The 21,117-nt window shown below is 37.2% G+C and overlaps 2 protein-coding genes across 6 annotated transcripts in view; one reads left to right on the top strand and one right to left on the bottom strand.

Moving 5' to 3' along the window:
* FANCL (FA complementation group L) overlaps positions 1-21,117 on the top strand; it is a 32,039-nt gene that overhangs the window by 7,415 nt on the left and 3,507 nt on the right. For all 4 annotated transcript variants that reach the window (XM_064146054.1, XM_064146056.1, XM_064146057.1 and 1 more), the window contains 3 exons: positions 7,636-7,732; positions 11,983-12,051; positions 19,509-19,659. In XM_064146054.1, the coding sequence (XP_064002124.1) occupies positions 7,636-7,732; positions 11,983-12,051; positions 19,509-19,659 (317 nt within the window). The remainder of the gene's footprint in view (positions 1-7,635; positions 7,733-11,982; positions 12,052-19,508; positions 19,660-21,117) is intronic.
* VRK2 (VRK serine/threonine kinase 2) overlaps positions 9,864-21,117 on the bottom strand; it is a 64,931-nt gene continuing 53,677 nt past the window's right edge. Inside the window, exons 14-16 of one of the 2 annotated variants that reach the window (XR_010302805.1) lie at positions 19,435-20,996; positions 15,217-15,268; positions 9,864-10,691 (exon numbers count right to left, since the gene is read on the bottom strand). The gene's annotated coding sequence lies outside the window, so the exon portion shown is untranslated. The remainder of the gene's footprint in view (positions 10,692-15,216; positions 15,269-19,434; positions 20,997-21,117) is intronic. The other variant, XR_010302806.1, reaches the window with a different exon arrangement.

The following is a 21,117-nucleotide window of genomic DNA, read 5'->3' as shown; positions in this document are numbered from 1 at the left end:
ACAGCTTTTCTTTTTATGACTATTTCCATATGCTGTGGTTCATTATCATGTACTTTTCTGCTTTTATAACAATAGTTTTTATTTTTTCTAGAACTAGAATAATAATTTTTAAGCAACAATTCTTACTAGCACATGGATCTCCCTAGACAAAGGAATAACATAGTTTAATCTAAAAAAGGCAAATCTACAAAAAGAAAAAAAAAACATATGAGTGGAGGGGAAAGCTGTAAATCCAAAACAGCCAGCTATTTGTGACACTCACAAGAGAGAAACTCAGACTTTTAAATTATTATTACTATTATTTTTCTATCCAGACAAGATTCCAACAGAGATGGGCCTATTGAAAAGCATTCCTTACTCTCCAAAAACTGCCAGCACAACGGGAGTGTTTCCAGTTAGTTACTGCAGAGTATGAACCTGGGGCTGGGAGCTCAGTGCATTCAAGAACACAGTTTCACATATATACTGTACATATAGTATCAATACAGATAATGAAGTCTCCAGATAAAGAAGTGACATTTCAGGTCTTCTGAAGGAAAGAGAACTAGGAGTCTTCTTACCCCATATGAAATGATTGGTTTAATACCCTAGGAAGGAATGTGACACTATCAAAGGATATTTGACTGAGGAGTGAAATGCAAATTGCTTCCTCTGAGTGCCTTCTTGTTAGGGTCATGAATAAGTGCAAACACTGCATTATGCATAGTCTCATATATTCTCAGATTAGCTCAAAGAATAAATTTGATTTCCTTATCCTACAGAGGAAAACAAGGTTGTTCTCCTCGTGCTTCCTATCTGAAGGAACACACAGTTGTGATCAAGCATTCAGGGCCCATTTGGAAACTTCAGAAACCTGTAAAACTTCTTGTTTTGCAACTGCCACGCGGTGCCACCACTGAGTCTTTTACTTCTCCAGCAGAGAACTTGGAATGTGATGATTTCTGTCCTTTCCTCTAGAACCTCCAGGAGATCTCTCTGGGGTTGAAGAAGATAGTTGTTTCTCTGTAGGAAGGCATTAAGGAAATTCATTTTAAGGCTGTCTTTAAAAATATGCAATTAATCTATCAGGGCCTTCTTTCAAGGAGTTAAAACAAAAAATTGTGTAGGATGTTGGAAGAGTTTTGCATGGGAAGCTATTCTTTAGCTTCAGGAAAATGAGAAGTATTTGCAGTTTTCAGCAAATCAAATGTACCTTAGTCTTGGATGACAAGAAGTATTTGGGTTTGGTGGTTTGGGTTTTTTTGATAAATAAAGAAGCCTTGAGTTTGAAAGGTTTTCAGTTTTCTCACCTGATTTGCATATAAATAAATAACAGATAATTAAGTAGGAATTTGTTTTGAAGGCCCACTTTAATGATTTTGCAACATCCTTGATAAATCAGCTGAACGTTTTGTCAGCGATTTCCATTATTAAGTATGTAGTTGTGCCAGCTGGTGACATACTCAAATTTCTTAAACTCAGGTCTGAGAGTATTGAAATTTTGTAAACACGTGGGAAACAGATTTTGAGCCATGCCTGCTCTCCCAAGATAAAAAAAGAAAAAACAAAAGAAAATCAAACTGAAACAATACTTCAAAAAGCCTGTGGCAGCAAAACAGGCACAGACAGTAGATAGGCTTTAAAAATATATAAAATGTATGTACTATATAGGTAAATAACGTTAAAAATACACTTTAAAAATGCAGTTTAGTATCTTGTTTCAAACCTGATATTTCTTCCAGCCTTCCATGCACCAAAACTTAAAGTAATTTATTAAAAAGCTCACCAATGTTTTATCAGAGAGCAGATTTTGACCTGATTTCTAGGCAAGATGGTCTTCATGTAGACACACACCTCCTGTTGTGCTGTTGCCCAGTGTAGTCATGTAATTCAGTAAACATACACCTTTTGACTGACTTATGTTACTGGAAGTAAAAACAATAATGAAGATTGCAAATGGGAAGGCATCTTTGATTAGATATAGTTGCTTTCTTTGATACAGAAAACTTGATTTTTTTTAACCTAATTTAGGTCAAATATACTGTCATATTTAAATATCTTGTACACAAAAGTCACAATTCAGCATGTTATAAAAATGTACTAAATTTCCAGCACAAAGTGGTGTCCTAAAAGCTAAGGAGTGTAAGTTCTTTCACATTAAGAACATGGAAGAATACTTGCACAGATCTAGTCAGCTGAGGTAGGAGAGAGTACTGATGGCAATATTAACCTATAGGAAAGGCTCTTCTATTTCTGTCTCGTACTCTCTGTAGTTGATTCAGGGGCAGTGTCTTGGGAAGGTAAGTTATTGATTATAAAATATTTGTAGGATTCTTCTCAGCCTTATGTGGATTCATGCCAGTTCTTAACTCCATGGTGTTAGTTATGATCCCCCTTGTCTAGCATCTCAATGCATTTTGGCTTAATACTTGCCAAGTTTTGCCATAGAAAGTACTTCTTCCTCTTGCTTTCTCCATTTCCAAAGGAACCCTGCCTTGCCTGTGCTTTCAATCATTTGTGTGTTGTGCTGAATTGCAGTACTTCAGGAATTTTACTGAGGCTTTTCATCTTTATGGTCATTCCATTATTTTGTATATGATAAAAGGTTGGAACCTATGAAGGAGTAAATGTTTATATAACTGAAATGTCGACTATGTAAGCAATTCCTTATTTGATTATACAATCATGATGTTTACAGTGTTGAGCAACTTTCTCCTGTCCTGCAGATCTTACCATTTTAATCTCTTCTTATCCAAAGACTGGTAGAGTGATGTTACAGAACATGTTAGCAACACAGCTACCAAGTTCCTTTTTTTCTGTTTTAAATGGAAAATTGAATCCTCCTCCATTCCTTGGAGGCAGTTTATTGTTTTTACCTTCTGTTAAGAGGAAGGAAAGGTACCTCTGGGCTGCATCAAGAGAAGCATGACCAGCAGGGCAAGGGCGGGGATTCTCCCCCTTTGCTTTTGTCAGACCCCACCTAGAGTACTGTGTGCAGTTCTAGAGGCCCCAACACAAAAAGGACATTGAACTGTTGAAGCGAGTCCAGAGGAGTGCCACAAAGATGATCAGAGGGCTGGAGCACCTCTGCTACAAGGGCAGGCTACAAGAGCTGGGGCTCTGCAGCCTGGAGAAAAGAAGGCTTTGAGAAGACCTTATAGTGGCCTTCCAGTATCTGAAGGGAGCCTACAAGAAGGCTGGGGAGGGACTATTTACAAGGTCTTGTAATGACAGGACGAGTGGTAGTGGGCTTCAACTGGAAGAAGGGAGATTTAAACTAGGTATTAGGAAGAAGCTCTTTACAGTGAGGGTGGTGAGACACTGGAACAGGTTGCCCAGGGAGGCTGTGGATGCTCCCTCCCCAGAGGTGTTCAAGACTAGGTTAGATGAGGCCTTGAGCGACGTGTTCTAGTGGGAAGTGTCCCTGTCCCCGCTCCCTGTGGGGAGGCTGGATCTAGATGACCTTTGAGGTCCCTTCCAACCTAAACTATTCTACGATTCTATTAATTTTCATTCTGGACGTTTTTCAACCTTGTATCCCTTTGTCTGGGGAGGTTTTTAGTCCTTGCTGTTCCTGTTTGTGGAAAGTTTTGAAAGGGAAGATAATGTTTTAGTAGAAAACCTTTTAAACGGTGCATAACCAGCAATACTTCAAGGGTGATGTGTTGTGTAGCTTGAATAGTTGTCTTCTACTTGTGGCTAGTTGTTGAAATCATAATTAAATAGAAGTCAAAAGACTTTTCAGATTGGTCTGAGTTGTAGTGGTGCTTCTTGTACCAAGGAGCCATTGCTGCCAGAGGTATACAGCATGAGTAACAGGCTGTTCTTGGGCTGTTCAGTGACAATTTGGTGATGATCTGTGTTTTTTACCCTTTTTTGTGTTTTCTCTAAGCTCAGTGAAATATTTCAAACTGGTTTTAAAGTATATCTTAAATATAAACTCTACAATTATATTTACAAAGTGAATAATGGTGCTCTTAGCACTGTTCCCAAATCTTTACTTTTCTTTTTAAAGTTCATTTAATTTGCCCTCAGTAAAACTGGATGTGAAGGTTCTTTACAAGTACAATTGAACACACTGTCACTATATTTTTAACACAATGGTGTCCATATGTTTACATTTTGGACTTCAGCAAAGCCTTTGACACTGTCTGCCACAAGAAGCTCCTAGCCAAGCTGGCAGCTCATGGTTTGGACAGATTCACTCTGTGCTGGATCAAGAACTGGCTGGATGGCAGAGCTCAGAGAGTGGTGGTGAATGGTGCCACATCCAGTTGGCAGCCAGTCACTAGTGGTGTTCCCCAAGGATCAGTGCTGGGCCCAGTCCTGTTCAATATCTTTATTGATGATCTGGACGAGGGGATTGAGTCCAGCATCAGTAAGTTTGCAGATGACACCAAGCTAGGAGCAGGTGTTGATCTGTTGGAAGGTAGGACAGCCCTGCAGAGGGACCTGGACAGGCTGGATGGGTGGGCAGAGGCCAATGGGATGAGATTTAACAAGGCCAAGTGCAGGGTTCTGCACTTCGGCCACAATAACCCCAAGCAGCGCTATAGGCTGGGGACTGAGAGGCTGGAGAGCAGCCAGGAGGAAAGGGACCTGGGGGTACTGATAGATAGTAAGCTGAAGATGAGCCAGCAGTGTGCCCAGGTGGCCAAGAGAGCCAATGGCATCCTGGCCTGCATCAGGAACAGTGTGGCCAGTAGGACAAGGGAGGTTATTCTTCCCCTGTACTCAGCACTGGTCAGGCCACACCTTGAGTACTGTGTCCAGTTCTGGGCCCCTCAATTCAAGAGAGATATTGAGGTGCTGGAACGTGTCCAGAGAAGGGCAACAAGGCTGGTGAGGGGCCTGGAACACAAATCCTATGAGGAGAGGTTGAGGGAGCTGGGCCTGTTTAGCCTGGAGAAGAGGAGGCTCAGGGGTGATCTTATTACTGTCTACAACTACCTGGAGGGGCATTGTAGCCAGGTGGGGGTTGGCCTCTTCTCCCAGGCAACCACCAATAGAACAAGGGGACACAGTCTCAAGTTGTGCCGGGGTAGGTATAGACTGGATATTAGGAAGAAGTTCTTCCCAGAGAGAGTGATTTCCCATTGGAATGGGCTGCCCAGGGAGGTGGTGGAGGCACCGTCCCTGGAGGTGTTCAAGAAAAGACTGGATGAGGCACTCAGTGCCATGGTCTAGTTGACTGGCTAGGGCTGGGTGATAGGTTGGACTCGATGATCTTGGAGGTCTCTTCCAACCTGGTTGATTCTATGATTCTATGATTTTAAATATATAAATAGGCGCACATGTATATATATTTATTTTATAGGCCGTTAGGTTGTTAAACTAATTGGAAAAGTACTGAACCCTTAAGGATTGTAGAAATCAATTTTAAGCTAGGTATGTTTATTGCTATCTAAGAAATAAAAAAAATAATTTCTCAGGCTTGATCACTCCCAATATAGAGTAAGGAACTGGAAAAAATATTTGGGTTTAAGCTAATGTGATCCATACCTTCTGACACCTGAAAAGTGATCTAAACAAGATGACTGTGAGAACAGATAATTTTAAATCCTAAGCACCTTGACAGCATCCCTTTTATTTTTTCTCTTTTTTGGTATCTAACCTCACAGTGCCTTGATGCAGGCACCAGTTGTGCTTTGTTTTTGGACTCTCAATGTATTTTATTGCAGTAACCATTGTGCATCTTAGCTGCTGGTTTGGGATTTCCCTGCCTCAGGCAATAGTAGTTGGAAAGGTGGGATACAGATAGTTTCTTACCTTTATAAAACTTTGATTTGATTTTGAGGTAGAAGGAGTAATGTTTTCAGGGTTTTTTTTCCAGTTAGAGGAGAAATGCTTTACTTTTTTATATAAATAAATAAATAAATGAAGTGTAATTGACTAGAGTTGAATTAGGCTTTTACCAAGACTTCTGTTTCTTCTAACTGTTGTGAAGAAAAGGAATGCCAAAATCCTTCCAGGAATCTGTAGAACTATTTAATATAGCTGTACTGGGTTAGGGTGGATCCCTCCCCCAGTAGAATAAACCCACCACAACACAGATTTTTTTGGAAAGTCAGGGAAAGATGAAATTGTATCTCTTATAGTTTAACAGTATAAAGAGAAATAAACTGCTAGAGGAAAAAAAAAATATAAGACCTTAAGGAAGATGGGAGAAGGGGTCAGGCGTTGGCAAAGCAGTAAAAGCAGCAGCAGCCAAAACAGCAGCAGGGGAAGATAGCAGGCAGGCACAGCTCAAGCAGCAGAAGCCAGGAAGGGGGGAAAGAATAAGCTGTACTTCTAGGCATAAAGCTCTTGATGCTCCAATGAAATGATATTAACTTATCCATTGTTGCCATTATATGGCCTATCCCTGGAATATTCACCTCCCCCCTATGTCTGAGCTAGAAAATCAGCTCAAACGTCCTCAATAACATTAAAGATAATTGACATTTAACATGAAATAATGCAGCTCTTTCCCTACTTACAGCCACTACTACTTTTTCCATCTGTGTTTTAATTAAGGCTACTGTCATTTATGCAAATAATTTTATTTTCCTGTTTTCACCTCCCTCCAATGAACGTACTTACTTTTGGTGTCTGTCTATCTTTTCATGTACAGACTTCTACAACTCTGTTGCCAATTTCCACTAAAAGAGAGCCATTTTTCCCAGCATGACTATCCTTCTCTAGGTCCAGTGACTGAGCTAGTATGTCATGGTTTGAGGAAAAAAAAAAAAGGTACTTAGGTCAGCAAGCAGATGCTTTCTTTGAACTCTGATAGGCCCTTCTAGCAGTCTAGGTGATAAGGTTTACAATAGTCTCGGACTGCTTTTTATCTTTACACAAGAACGACATAGTAAAAATGTCAAAATATCCATGTACCCAGTTCAGTGGTAAATAAATGGAGAAGCCTGAACCTTTTTGGCAGTTGGTGAAGCTACCCAGCAGAACATTTTTCTAGAGAGCAATCTATTTTACAATTGTATTAATCTTCATTGTTGTGTGAAGCACAAATCAGTGACATCTTAAGGAAGGAGTCAGTGACTATGTCAGAAGTTTTAAAACTTATTTACATTTAATATGTACGTGCTACTTGGTTGAGTGCATGTATACTGTGTAAAACTGTCACAAAATAAAGGCAAATCATCATAAATAACTCATTTTGTACCTCTTTGGGTAGCATTTTGTGCAGAAAATCAATTTCAGAATATGAACCAATATCCACTGAATTTTCCACAATAATAGTATTGATAATAAAAGAGAACTTCATTGAAGAGAAAAGCAAATCAAGACCATAAAAGTCTCATACAGTAAGAAACTGCAGAAATGGATCAAAGATTTGACAGGAAGTTTAATGTGTACATAAGTAGAGTCTGACAGAAACATGCTGTGTATGTCAAAGGTTCCTGTGATGGAAAACTGAAACACAGTGCTCACTGACCACAGCATGAGCCTTGACACAGATTGTAAATAACCCAAGGATATATGACTGCATTAAGCAGTGGACTGGTGCACTAACAGCAGTAAATCTAGAACAGCAGAAATGGTTGGCATATAGGACTTTTCCTGATTAATATTTGTAACAGACTAATCAGAGCACTGCAGACATTTCAAACCGTGCTTCTTACAATGCCGCTAGAGGTGAGTTTTTTTCTCTTTCAGAGTTACATATGTGGATACTGGTCTTACCACAATCAAGTTAAAAGCTGAAGACTCTAGTGGTCGGCAGCATCTCATCACTTTGAAGTTAAATGCAAAGGTGAGCTTATATGGGAGATTTTCAGGCTTCTTTGAAATAAATGGATTTTTCTTAATTCATAAGGATTTTAGAGAGTTGTTTTCTTGGTATGTCTGTTTTGCAAGATGATGGTGTTTGTGTTTTGAGATTTTACATTTTTTTGTAATATAGAATTTTTGGACTTTAATACCTCTTTAATATAAGAGTCTTTTTATACGATACTGTGAATCACAAACACTGATACTGCAATTATTTTACAGAATTACTGACAAAGCCATTTGAGATACACTCATTCTTCATTACTCCGTCCAGAAACTGCATATAATAAGAATTAGGGGATGTTGGGTTGTTTCTTTACCAAGACTTAGTGTTACGTCTAGAGATAGGAAGATATATGGAAAACTGACTACAGCAGTGAATTCCTTATTTAAAAAATAGTACTTCTTTTTAGTCTTAATATTTGACTGATTTTTGGCAGTGCTTGCAGAGCAAATCTATGATGTCTACCTGGTGCTTGGAACTGAACTGAATTTGCAATGTTTCTTAATAGAATTTCTCATTTCAAGGCATAAGTATCTTACCATAAATGACAAATATCCAGGCTGTATGGTGAAAATTGTATGGTCAATAGCTGTTGTCTTTAAAACATCAGTCTAGGGGAAAAAGGTGAATCCAAAGGTGTCCAAATGTTGTTGTTTGAGACTATCCTTGATCCATCATCTGAATTAATGATCTTGAAGAGATGAGGTACAGTATTTTACGATTACATTTCACCTCTACAAACATCCTATATTCCTTTATAATCAAGACATTTTTTGGTTTTGCACAAGACAAGCTAGTTTTACCTTAGAAAGGGGCACAGGAGCCTGTGGAAAAAGAGCTATTTGGAAATTGAGATTGCTAAAGTGGATTTTTAAAAAGAGTGACACTATCTTACATATACAGCATAATGAATGCATTATTTGCTAGTCAGTCTGTTATTTAATACAGTGGTGGAAAAAATAAATCAGGAAATACAATTACAGGCTGTTTAACATGCAAGGAGAGTTGTATTATTGTTCATAAGGAGCTACTGTCCCATATTTAGAATCTGACACTGGAAACTCAGTGCAGCCTGTTACCCTTCATTTTTGTGTTTTGGTTTTATGATGATTGAAGTATTTTAACCATTTGGGAGTATAAAAGTGCAGCTGCCTTGGTCAAACTTTATTACACTTAGCTGTCAACTGGTTCTGTTTATCTTATCAGTGAAGGGGAACTGAGTTAAGTTTTCTGTTCTTAAAAAGCCTGTGTATTTTCTTTATTGTAGTAAGATATCTGAAGTTCAGATTCCTAATAGCTGAAGAAAACACTGCCTAAGAATTAAGGATATAGTGTAATAAAGAAGCTAGATTATCCAATGTATCTACTGTAACAAATAATCATCAAATTTAATTATTTGTTTTCTAAATGAATGCTATGATGAAGGATCAACTACTTGTCCTCGTTGAACCAGGTCTGGCATTTAAACTTGTCACAAGACAAAATTTCTATGTGAAACATGGTTTCGATTACATGGAAATTTTATTTTCCTTCACTTAAATATGTAGAGCCTTTGCAAAGATTTAGAAACATTTTTTTGAAGGGATTTCTTTTGATAACCTGCTTTAATAAAAGTATGCCTATTTTAGTTATGCTCTTTCTTTGATTGAACCCCTCCCCAGCCTGTATTACAGGCTTACGTCTGCATTCTGGCAAATGGATTTATTTGGCCTTGTCCTCATAGATGCCATACAGCTAAATGACTTATTAGCCTGCTGACAATGTTTGCAGGAAGAAACTCTTCAATAATTAGCAAATTCTTTTTCATAAGGTTGTCATGTGTATTGAGGTAACCTCCTGAATATTCCTTTGCTCTCTTTCTTCACTATTTGGATGTGTTTTAAGGACTTCCTTTAACGCATTGTCACAGCGCCCCACCTGTTAACTCACAGTACATTAAGACAAGGATTAGGAATTGTCCTTTCAAAACCCTTGCTCTCTAAACTGCATTTGTAAAGTGTTTAGGAAATTTGGGGTCATGGGTTTCAACATGGAAGGATTGAGAAGGGTCATGTCATAGGTATGTTAGTCAAGTAATTTGGACTTTGTAAATGAATAGGCTTAAAACTCATAAGAGGACGTATTGTTTAATGCTCAGACTACATCTTGTGAAATAGGTTTCCAATGCATATTTGTTTTAATAATTGCTTAAATAGTTCTAAAGGATAACAGGATAACTTCTTACATAGGCATTTGAGTGTATCTGTAGTAACATGATACCACTGATAAGCAATGTTATAGCATTAATGCTGTCTCCTGGGGAATCACTCATATAGGATTTCCCTCTGCTAGGTCTGGAATCATTCTGTACATATGTGCAGAACCATCATTGCATAGTTCTTGGCACTTATCTAGTGTACAGTACAACATTGTGCTCTTAAAGAAAATTTGACTAAAAATGCAGGGAAAAGTGTGCTGTAGGTATTATGGTTTGGGTTGTTTTCACATAACATAAAGATAGTAGAATCTGTTTGCAAGCACTTTTCAAAGGCACCCCGCAAAAGCCTGCATAAAATGAATTTACTTACAAGAAAGTAAACACATAATTGGCTAGTGCTGCTGGGATTTAAATGAGGGAGTCCCAAAACCAATCCCATGGTAAAATTGTTCTGACTTTGTTGTAGGCATACTTTTATACATTGAAAACAAGTTCATTTCTATGCAAGCATTAAAGTAGTTCCTGAAAAATAATACCTACAATGCAAGAAGAGTAGCACTGCAATAAAAGAAACTGTAACAGCTTTTGTGGCTATACATTTCTAAGCTGTAACCACCTCCTGTCCAAAGTAGTTGTTCCATTTTTTTTCTCTGTCACTGTTACTTAACTTGTCTGCTGTCGATTTGATAAAACAGGGAAACCCAAGATACTCTGTAGGAGCTGTCTTCAGAAAGTGGATACCTGGCAGAAACCACAAATGAAAGCTAATTAGAAAGCAAGTTTAAATAAATTTCTGTGAAATCCATAAATCCGCTAAATGATTATTAAAATCAAAGCAATGAAGAATGGATGCTCCAGGGAAGCTGTGCTCTTTTTTGCTGTTTGCCATAGAAAACAATTTGAAGCTAATTACTCTAGAATTACATTTTACACACACTGAAAGAAATTCTGATCAATTGATTGGCAGATGTCTGATAATAAGGATAATGTCTGTGGTCTAGAGGCTCGCTTTAGATGGAGAAATGGCTATGGAAAGCAGCAGAGCTGAAGTTCACCTTCCTCTTAATTCTCTTTAATTCTGTGAGGAAAACAGGATTTTTTTTCTTCTGTTTCCCCATATGAGGTTCTGTAATATTTTCATGTGTTGGCAGTTGATGCACTATTAAAACAACTTCTATAAAATTGCTGTGTTCAAAGCAATCAACTTTTCAGGTGAATAAAATTTTAGATAGGTTGGAACTAGATGATCCTTGTGGCCCCTTCCAACCCTGGCTGATTCTATGATTCTGTTTGTAATTAGGTGTTTCTTTCATACTTTATTTTTCAGAAAATAGGCGTTTTTTTCCCACAGATTTCACACTGGATGCTGAACAGCAAGAGATTTACTAGTGCAATGAATAGTAATGGTTATTTTGGAGTTATTAAACCTTTTATAGCTTCAGTTCTCTTAATCCAGCTATGTTTTCCTTTCCTTATTGAAATATTTTAATTTAGGGTCAGGGTTAGGGAGTTGTTTTATTTGGGCTATGTGTTCATTCATCTCCTTCTAAATAGTTGCATACCTTGGTTGATTTCAGTTACAAAACAAAAATTACTGCAAATCAGTGCAAACATTCTAGTTTAAGTAAAAACTAGTTCCTCACTCATGAAAGAGTGCATTTGCTTCTTTAAACTTTCCTGTCCAGAATAGGTTAATCGAGGAGGTGTTTTAAAGGAAAGGTTTGGTTTCTTGAATGGATGCTTTTTGTCTTCTTTTTTTAACGTATTGCTGAGAACACAGAAAACTCTGATTCTCCTGCCTTTATTAGAAACTGATATATAAAAAACCCTTACATGTCAATTTCTTCTTTAAAGAATAATTAACATTCATAACAATTTCTGGAAATGCTTTACATATTGTTTCCTCCAAGAGCCAAGTTCTCAAGATGCTTGAAGTGAGCATATTCTGTTATCAAATTTGGCAGCTCACTATCAATCTGACTTTACATCACTTTAAAAAAAATAAAAGCTGTAATTTCTTTTCTTCCATCAGTATCCAACAGAGCCACCAGTTTGCCTTGTGGATTTTCCTGTTCACTTCGCTGTCTCTTGGATACCACAGGTAAACTAATGTACTCTGCATCATTTGTTTTTTTAAATAACTGAGATGTATTTGGAGTATGTATCTAGTAATGAGGGTTGGACTTTGGGTTTTTTTAACTCCAGCTTTTTTCCCTCTGCACATTTTCCTTTTGTACATGCTTTTGTAAAGGTGGGAATGTGAAACTTCATATTCCTTGTGATAACATGTTAAATATTTTCCTTGATACACAGATGTACCTTCAGTATTATAGTCTTTGCAGTCAGAGTGGCTCTTTCTTTTTGAAGCTGTTCATATGGCTGAAATGATAGGAATGATATTGGGAAAATATATGCACAAGAAACAATTGTACTAGCGAGAAGCAGCACCTTCTAAGACTGACAGGCAATAAAAAAAAGGGCAGTGCATTTCTTTGTTATCCTGTGTAGTTTTCAGAACCCAATAAAACTTTTTCAGTTACAATCAAAAGAACAGGAGGTTACTTAACAGAATTCTGCTTTCATAGCTGAGGTGATATTGTTAATATAAAGAACCAAGAGCCATTATCTATTTTTAGTCTCTCTTGCATTACTTCATGTAACTTTTTGTCCCTAATAGAGCATGTGTACTTGATTAAATGGATTTAAATGTGAACACTTAGATGTAAGTTAATTTGAATTATTTGTAGAAAATAGTTGATGTTTAATTTAATTCAAGATAATAGATTTTACATAAATGATTGCATTTCCTGACGCCAACTCTCATAAAGATTTCTACCCATCTATAGAGCCCGTCTTCATGGTACTGAATTTACATAGGGACTACATTTACAGAGGGAACACAGCTGAAAGGTTGAATCAGAATGATTTTAAGACAGTTATAATTTTGACTGCAGAGCTCAAGCTTATGTGTGTCACCTCAGACTTTCTAATATGAGACTTTAAGGACATAACTGCAAAAATCAGCCATTGTAAATGAAACGTATATACAGTTTCACAAGTACTTTTAGGTTTTGCTTCTTTGGTGTGGTTTGGAAAAATTATATGACATACTGCCTTTCCTTTAAATTTTACAGGATTCCATATACTATGAGCACGATTTCACCTACTGTTTCTAATCTTGAACATTACCGATACTTCTAGTAGTATTAATTTTACAGCCTTGCAATTTATGTTGCCTCAAATTAACATTTCTGATCTCCTTGATAGTTATTGCTTCTCAGTGTTTACTGTTAGTAATTTTAAAGCTACTATCTGGACTTGTGTTTTAACAAAATCTTCTTGGAAGACATTGTATGAAGCAGCTTTCTTGGGTTAAAATGAAAGTAAGTATATTAATATTTAATATTTATAATATATATTAAAATAGCGACAGCACAACCAAGTAAAAACCTAACGTTTAAAATGACACTCTAAATGCTTGAGATCTTAACATCTTTTTCAGTTAGAATTACCTGTGGACTATTTTAAAACATGAAACATCTATGTCTGTATTTAAATGAAGACCCTGTTTTGAAATCATGAGATGCTAATTCTACCTGCAGGTAGTCTGCTCTAATACTGAACCAAGTACCAGCAACATTTCCATTGTGCTGATGGAAAGGCTTTTGTTGTAGAAGGCTTTCTTGAGAATTGCACCTATCTGTGTGGATGCCATGAACTTAACACTTCTGGAAAAAAAAAGTGGGGGTGGGAATTGTGTAACTGATGTTTATTTTCAAAATGCTGTACAAATCATTGCTGTGAGTAGTCTTCACATTGTGGTAAAATAAGGGTTAAGTATAGGTAATGCTGAAGCATCAGTGATAGCAGAATTTAGCATATCCTCAAGTGGTTGAAAATTTTGGCTCCTAAAATAGAAAAAGAACACTGTACCTATTTTCTAGTAAAATGACTTTTTATGCCAGTAGATCTTACATTTTAATATTCATTGCTTGTATTTAATGTAAAAGCTGCCAAAACTTAACTAAAATTATACAATTGAAGTATTAGTATGTAAACTCCAATGGGGAAAAATATAAATAGATTTCAGGTAATTTATTCAGTTTTTCCCCTACACCTTGTGTGTGCTGATGGCCATTTCAGGTTCTATTCAGTGCTTAGGACTTTAAACTTGAGGGGTTGCTGGGTTTTGGGGTTTTTTTTTTGGTGTTGTGGGGTTTTTTTCCCTTTTTTTCTATCCCTTTTTTTTTCCCTCTGTATAATAATAGACATGGCTTTATGGCATCCATATTAAAAATGGGTAATTTTCCTTATGGTCCCTGTCTTCCTGCTGGGTTGATAATGTTTTGATGTATTTTTCTTTTGCTGTGATGAGAGGTCTGCTGCTGCTGCTCTGACATATTCATTTGGATGAATAATTATAACTTGCACAATGTCAAGCTGAAGATGGTAGGGTTTTGTGCGTCATGACAAGCCTAGTAGCCAGTGCAGGTGTCTCACAGCATGATCAGCAACAGCCAGTGTATTCTGGCTCAGAGGAGACATTTTAGAGTAGTAAGAAATCAGCACCAAGGGCAATGCTGCTGCTGCTACTGTTAAAAGTGCCAAGTAAATGCAGAGCGCTTCTCAATGACAAGCGCAAGAACATCTACTTATTTCAGTTATATTTTTCTAAACAACCAGATAAATATGCTGTCTCCACACTTCAGCATACTCTGTGACCATGGCTCTGCAGTTTCACTGTAGCCATATTCTGCTGCGCTCACAGCAGCGTGGCCTTTCTATACTGACCACTGCCCACCTGCCTGGCTACATGAAGGTCATGAGAGTGGAAGTTAATGACTAATGAGGTCTTGCAGCCAGGCAACAATGAAACAGTGATACAAAATTCAGAAGGTAGGGAGTACTATGCAGTTATGTTGACGAAAACACTATAAAATGCATTGTAATTGTGCTTTTTCTTAGCAAAGTAACTTCACAGACACCAGCTTTATAGGCATCTATAAATACAAAACACTGAGAAGGCTGACAAGACACTTTACAAGATTGCAGAGTATTTGGTTTGCTTTGTGCTAAGGAGGGGGGAAATGTTACACTACCTTTTGGGAAAAATAAGCAGTTTCCAAACAAATTGAATGACTGCTAAATTATTTAGATGGCTGGAAAAGGGATCACCTGTACCAATGACTGTTCATTAAATTGCATTCTCTCCATATACTCATAAAGTGCATGCAGGTAACAACACTTACAGTTCAGGCTACTATACCTTTTACATTAGGAGGCTTTGCAGTTCTCATTTTGGATAAACAGATTCTGTGCTAGGAAGAAATTTTAGCAAAAATTCAGAACAAAGATACTATTTGAAATTTTCACAAATAAATTGTAATAAAATGTGTTGCATTTAATTAGAACATTCATACTACCATTTAATTAATGCATAGGCCACCCAGGATTTGGAACAGGTGTTTGAAATTTGGCGTATAACAGTTCTTTAGTTACTGAAAGGCTTCCTCTTTATTCTTCACAGCCTTTACAGCTCTAGAAATAAGAACCAAGATTAGAGATAGTTCTTCCTTTAATTGAAGAAAATGGTGTATGGGTGAACTTGGCAAAGTGTCTGGATTAGAATAAAGAAACTAAGGGAAGAAACTGACATAAGAATCTACTGGTGATGAGATGAAGGTGAGGATGCAGAGTCTGGAAATGGAAATAAAAATGTCGTGAAACTACAGGAAAAACTTTCCTGGTAGAAAAAAAGGTGTACTCCCCTCAGAAATTCCTGACATTTGCTGGCCAAAGTAAGTGCTTCATCTCGTAGATATTGAAATTAATGGAGGATATATAGTCTGGTGAGTGAACAGAGGTAGCATTTGGGTCTGTTTTGTAAGACTGCTGAGGTGTCATCAATGTTGATATGTTTACATGTCTGTTTTCTTGTAAAATAAGCATTTTAAGCCAGTCTCTACAGTAGTCATCTGTTTTCAGATGTTAAGACTGCAGAATCATGGCCCTCCAAACTAACATTAAATTGCTGTTTAGACAAAAGTACCCTATGGGTATAGCTTGTATCAGGATAGATCAGATTTTTGCCTCAGAGCTTTGCATAACTAGGACTTTGAGGCTAAATATATGGTTTGTTGAGAGAGAACACTGTCTGTGCTGAAAGTCACTTAGAGTGATTTTTTAGAAGTCATCACTAATTGCATTCTTTGGTTTCTGTGCTCACAGCTTGAAAGCTGAAAAATCTGGATGGTAGGTGTTTAAAACAACAGCTATGGTCATGGGAGATGTGGCTCTCTAAACACAGTCATCTTAAATCCAGATGAAAGAATCTCAAGCTGAGTATTCCAAACTAATATTTTCTCAATCTCTTATTTTTCTGTTTAAAAACTCACTGGGGCCATCTACTCTGAAAATATGTTTTGATGATGAGCTTTATAATGTTTTTGGTCTGCTCAGTTGCTGTGTTGATCATTACAGAGAGCTGAAGGGAGCAAGATCATAAATCATGTGGTCTCTCTCTGTCAAAAACTTAGCGAGTGCCCACTGGAAGGTAAGAAGATGTCCTGAGACTGTAAGGCTTTCTCAGGACCTCAGTGCTGTAATGGAGAGGAGGCCAGCTGCTGGTTTTGTATGAATTCACATTGGTTGGGCCCTTCAACCAGCCTTAGTTCTAGGTGTCTTGTATAGTAGATAGTGGCAGTTAATTTTCACATCTCCTCTTATCCTGTTTTACTATTCTAAACCAGTAAAACATTTTTACCTTGTCTAATGGTGGGTTCTCCATTCCTTGTCTTGGAAACCTCTTTGCCTCAGCTATGGTTGGCTTACTTAAAAAGGTCTGGTCAGAATTAGGTGCAGTGTTCCAGGCTGGTCACACCCTTGCTAGTGCCTTCTGCACTAATTTTAATAATTCCTTGTCAGCCTAGGGATCACTTTCCAGCTACTCTCTTGAAGGTCAGTGATCCTATGGAGGGGCAAAATGCCCCAAAGTAGTATGTTACCAAGGTAGAACCAACTCTGATATCCACCTGTGCAAAACACTGCATTAAGGTGTTGTGACTGTTCCAGCACCTCTGCTAGCTAGTCACTGATGCTTGTATGGCAGTTAGACATAAAATACAAGGCTTACACTACATTAGAAATATCTTCATATTGATTTAAGTTGCTGTGAAAGATTAATGAGTAGCTGGTTTGGCTTTGTTCGTGCTCTTTAGGCAGCCAGTGATGATTATGTTGAATTCTGCATGTTAAATATTCTTTGTAAAATAAGACCTATTTCATACAAGTTCTAATACATTTGTTCAAAGGCGACCAAGAAACAGAGTTAGTGCTGTTTGCCATTACTAACAGCTGTCCTAATGTAGTGTAGACAAAAAGCAAAGCCTGATAGCAGTCTTCTCTAGGAAGAGTGTTGGGCAATGACCAAAAATTACTTGGTTAATCAACTCAAAAGAAATGTTACAGCTATGCATGACAAGAATGTGATGTATTTAAATATCGATGCATTTATATATATATATATCAGGAGACAGTTGGCAACATCAGTGAAGCACACAAATAAGATCAAATGAACAGTACATTAACAAAAATATTTAACTACCTTTTAAAGGAACCTCGTTGGAAAATAACAATTAGTATTAAAATTAATTGGATTTGAAAACTTATCTGTGGGTTACAATCCCTTGATGTTTCTTTTTTTTTTCTAGTGAAACCCTTTGAATTCCCAGAAGATAAAGATAAAAATGATTATTAGAGGATTTATCTGTATGTGATATAGGAAAATGTAAAAAATCAAAATGGAAAGCAACTGTTGCAAGTACCAGAAAATTATGCTATTAATTTAAGTGTCATCAGAGCACAAAAGATCACATTTCAGGACTGTGTGAAAATTATTAAAATACTGGAAATAATAGTACTTAAGATGAAGATATTATACTCTAAGATGTGGTTAAGTGACTGACACTATTATATCACTTCAGGTATTATAAAAGTAACAAAATGCTTTTAAAGATAATAAGCGTTACATTTTGAGATTGGCAGTATTCACACTTTTCTGTTTAAGTGCTTTCCTACTTTAATATAATCTAATAACAGCAGGAAAAAATGGAGCATTTTATTTCCAAGCTACACAGTTTCTTTCTAAAATAGGTATGTGTAAAATATAAAAGTTATCATGTGTAAAAATCATTTTTTCTTCATCTGAGAATGTTCATAGAGTTCACTCAGTTTTGTCCAGGTGAGAAAGGAAGAAATTACTAAAGAAAACTCTTTCATGTATATTTTGTCTAATTTATTGAAAAATAGCTCTTTAAGCACTTAACATTTAATTTGCTTTTTCTTTTTGACCCCAAGAACTTCTCCCAGGCCAAGATACAGCTGAAATCTGGCCCTCATGACATCTTTGGTTTTCAAAATGGACATGGCCATCTTTTTATCTGAATTGAAGCAGTTTTGTCAGTTTTCTTCTCCCCTTCCTGCTTTTTATTCATGCATTTAATTGTTCACTTGTGTTCCATGTAAACCATTTCAAGACACCCCATGGTGTTTCAAAGACTTTACTCTCTTTCAACTCTGAGGTTCCTGCTACCAAAAAAATTGAGATAACAACTTATCTCTGAAGAGTTTGTCTTTAAAACATTAGCCCTCACCCTTTATCTCCCTTCACTGCTGCCTTTGTCTAGTTTCTTGACACCATCACTCTTTTTTTCCTGTCATAGCTTCATTCTTTCCTCATGAAGAACTTGTTCTGATGGCTCCTTGTTCTCCTACTGCTCTGTTCATTACATGTCAGTTCCTCCCCTAGCTCAAATCCTGTACAGGCCATCACTTCAGATGCAACTCATCTTTCTTCTGCATTCTTCACCCCCTTTTGTTTCCCTAAATTCATGTTTTATACTGTCTGTGCACCTGCATTTGGAAGGATGTTAACTTGATTTATAGAAATAGTTACTTCTTTTGTGCCCAGTGATGATTTAAAGAGACTTCTTCTGCATTGCTGATCTGTGTATCATCCTGTATAATGAAAGATTTTTCTGATTCCATCTAATCCATTCTCAAATATTGAAATCCCGTGAGTGTAATCCTCTGATTATTAGATGGTTTCTCCTTCTCTTACTGTATTTACATGCTTGAAGTCTAATGTTAAGTACCTATTTTTATACTGCTTAATTTGGAGTTAATTATGATGTTCTTAGGTTACATTTCTTGAGTCTTTAAAAATAAATAAGCTGCTTTAGGTTTGTGGGTATTTCTGTGTATTTGTATTTGGTACCACTGCTGTGTTGCTCAGCTGGAGTGGAGACAAAGCATCTAGAAGTTTATTTTTAAATGTAATATTTACAGTAGTTTGCTACAAGTTAGAATGCAAATTAATAGTTACCAACAGGCTACAGAAAGTTTTCTGAAAAGGAGTATAAAGCACTATCCCATACAGGTGTGCTGTACAAGTATCACAACGGATTGGGAGGATTGGAGAGCTTACCTGTATGCACGATACAGCTATTTTTACATGCCTCGTTTCAATTCCAGTCCATTTCCAATTTCTTCCTTTCTTAGAGCTCTTTACTAGACATATATAACCAGTTCCTGGCAGCATTAGAAGTGCTGAAGGAATTCTGGGATGCCATGGATGAGATTGATGGAAAGACCTGGGTGCTTCAGCCTGAAAACCCTACACGGAGTGCCACAACAAGGAGAATTGCAATAGGTACATCAAGATTTGAAGGAGTACAGTGGATGGAAAATAAAGGGGTGCTGTTCTGGTTTGCTTAGGTAATCAGATGGTGCTTATTAGGAGTTAGGAAAATAAAAGGCGGCACTTAAATCCTGCAAGACACAACTCTTATTTTGTGTATTAAACAAAATAACCTCTCACAGAATGCTGAACCTGTTCAGGAAATTAATTACAACTGTATCGTGCTACATGAACAGAAGGTTTCTGCAGGAAAATAGGCTGTATTGTTAAACAGTGAACAAGTAACTGTCAGAAACTGGTAACTCCAGAAAAATGAGCTTAGATCACACCCTTAATGCATTCACAAACTCTGGTTTTTTCAACAATTACTTGAGGTTGATCCTGTTCTGGAAGAATGAAAGCAATAGTAGAGTGCAGTCAAAACTAGCAGAAGGGGTTAAGGGGCACGTGAAAAGGATAAGAAATAAGAAAATTAGAGGCTTACAATGTTAACCATCTGAAAAAGTATCTTAATTCATATGCTGATGTCTCTGGTATTTTAAGTGCGTAATATGTATCGGATCAGTTGTCTAGCAGTTGTGAAGGAGACAGTTGTCAGCGGTTAGACACACAGGGTTGGGGCAGGAGGAATGTTATCTTTGAGAGAAGAGTACCAATTTTCAGCTTAAATCCAAAATACCAATTGTGGAAACATTGTGGAAATCTAAGAGTGTACAATGGACCAAAGTAGACCTAGGTTGTCCCCAGAAGCTGTGGAAAGGCTGATTGCCTGCAGAGTGAAGAAGGGAAGGAGCTAGTGGGGTGCTGTTGCTGCTCCTTTCTTGGTGGGTGGAGGGAGGGACGGAAAAAGTTCGGCAACTGGCTAAAATGACATGGGTCGGACAACATACTTTTGTGTGTGTGCAGCCAGGGTGGCTTTATCTTACTTCAGCTGTACTTTGACACAGACCAATGAAAAGGAAATAAAAGCCTCAAAAAGCACCTCGTGTCAGATCAGCGGAGGGCAGTACAAGGCTTTGAGCTCTTTGTTGTCAGTCACAGACAATCTTCAGTTATGACTAAACTTTGATTTCATTCATTCCAGTTTCCTCAAGGAGGGTGAGCCTAACATACCTCTTAATTACCAAAAAATGTGGGTTTCACCCGGTTTTATTTAAAAGAGAATTTGCTGTGAGGTTTTTAACATGAGTCCAGAATGTTTTTGAGCAGCTTACCCCTTAAAATGGCAGACCTTTCGAGGATGATGGGGTGTCTTGTAAAGAAAATATATTTGCTGCTCTAGTCCAGGAGTATACTGTGGAGGTGACTGGCTTTTACTGCTTAACACTGTCTTCTTCCTTCTGTTTTTACTGTAAAAGGTAATGAAGAATTAATAGTTACCTCTCTATTTTTAATATTTCACTCAGATTTAAAATGGATTATGTTGTCTAGCTAGAGTTTGATTATTCATACATATGTCTTAAGGTTAGG

The sequence above is a fragment of the Pogoniulus pusillus genome, chromosome 7, assembly GCF_015220805.1.
Source record: "Pogoniulus pusillus isolate bPogPus1 chromosome 7, bPogPus1.pri, whole genome shotgun sequence".
Classification (NCBI taxonomy): Eukaryota; Metazoa; Chordata; class Aves; order Piciformes; family Lybiidae; genus Pogoniulus; species Pogoniulus pusillus.
This window is presented reverse-complemented; position numbering and strand designations above follow the sequence as displayed.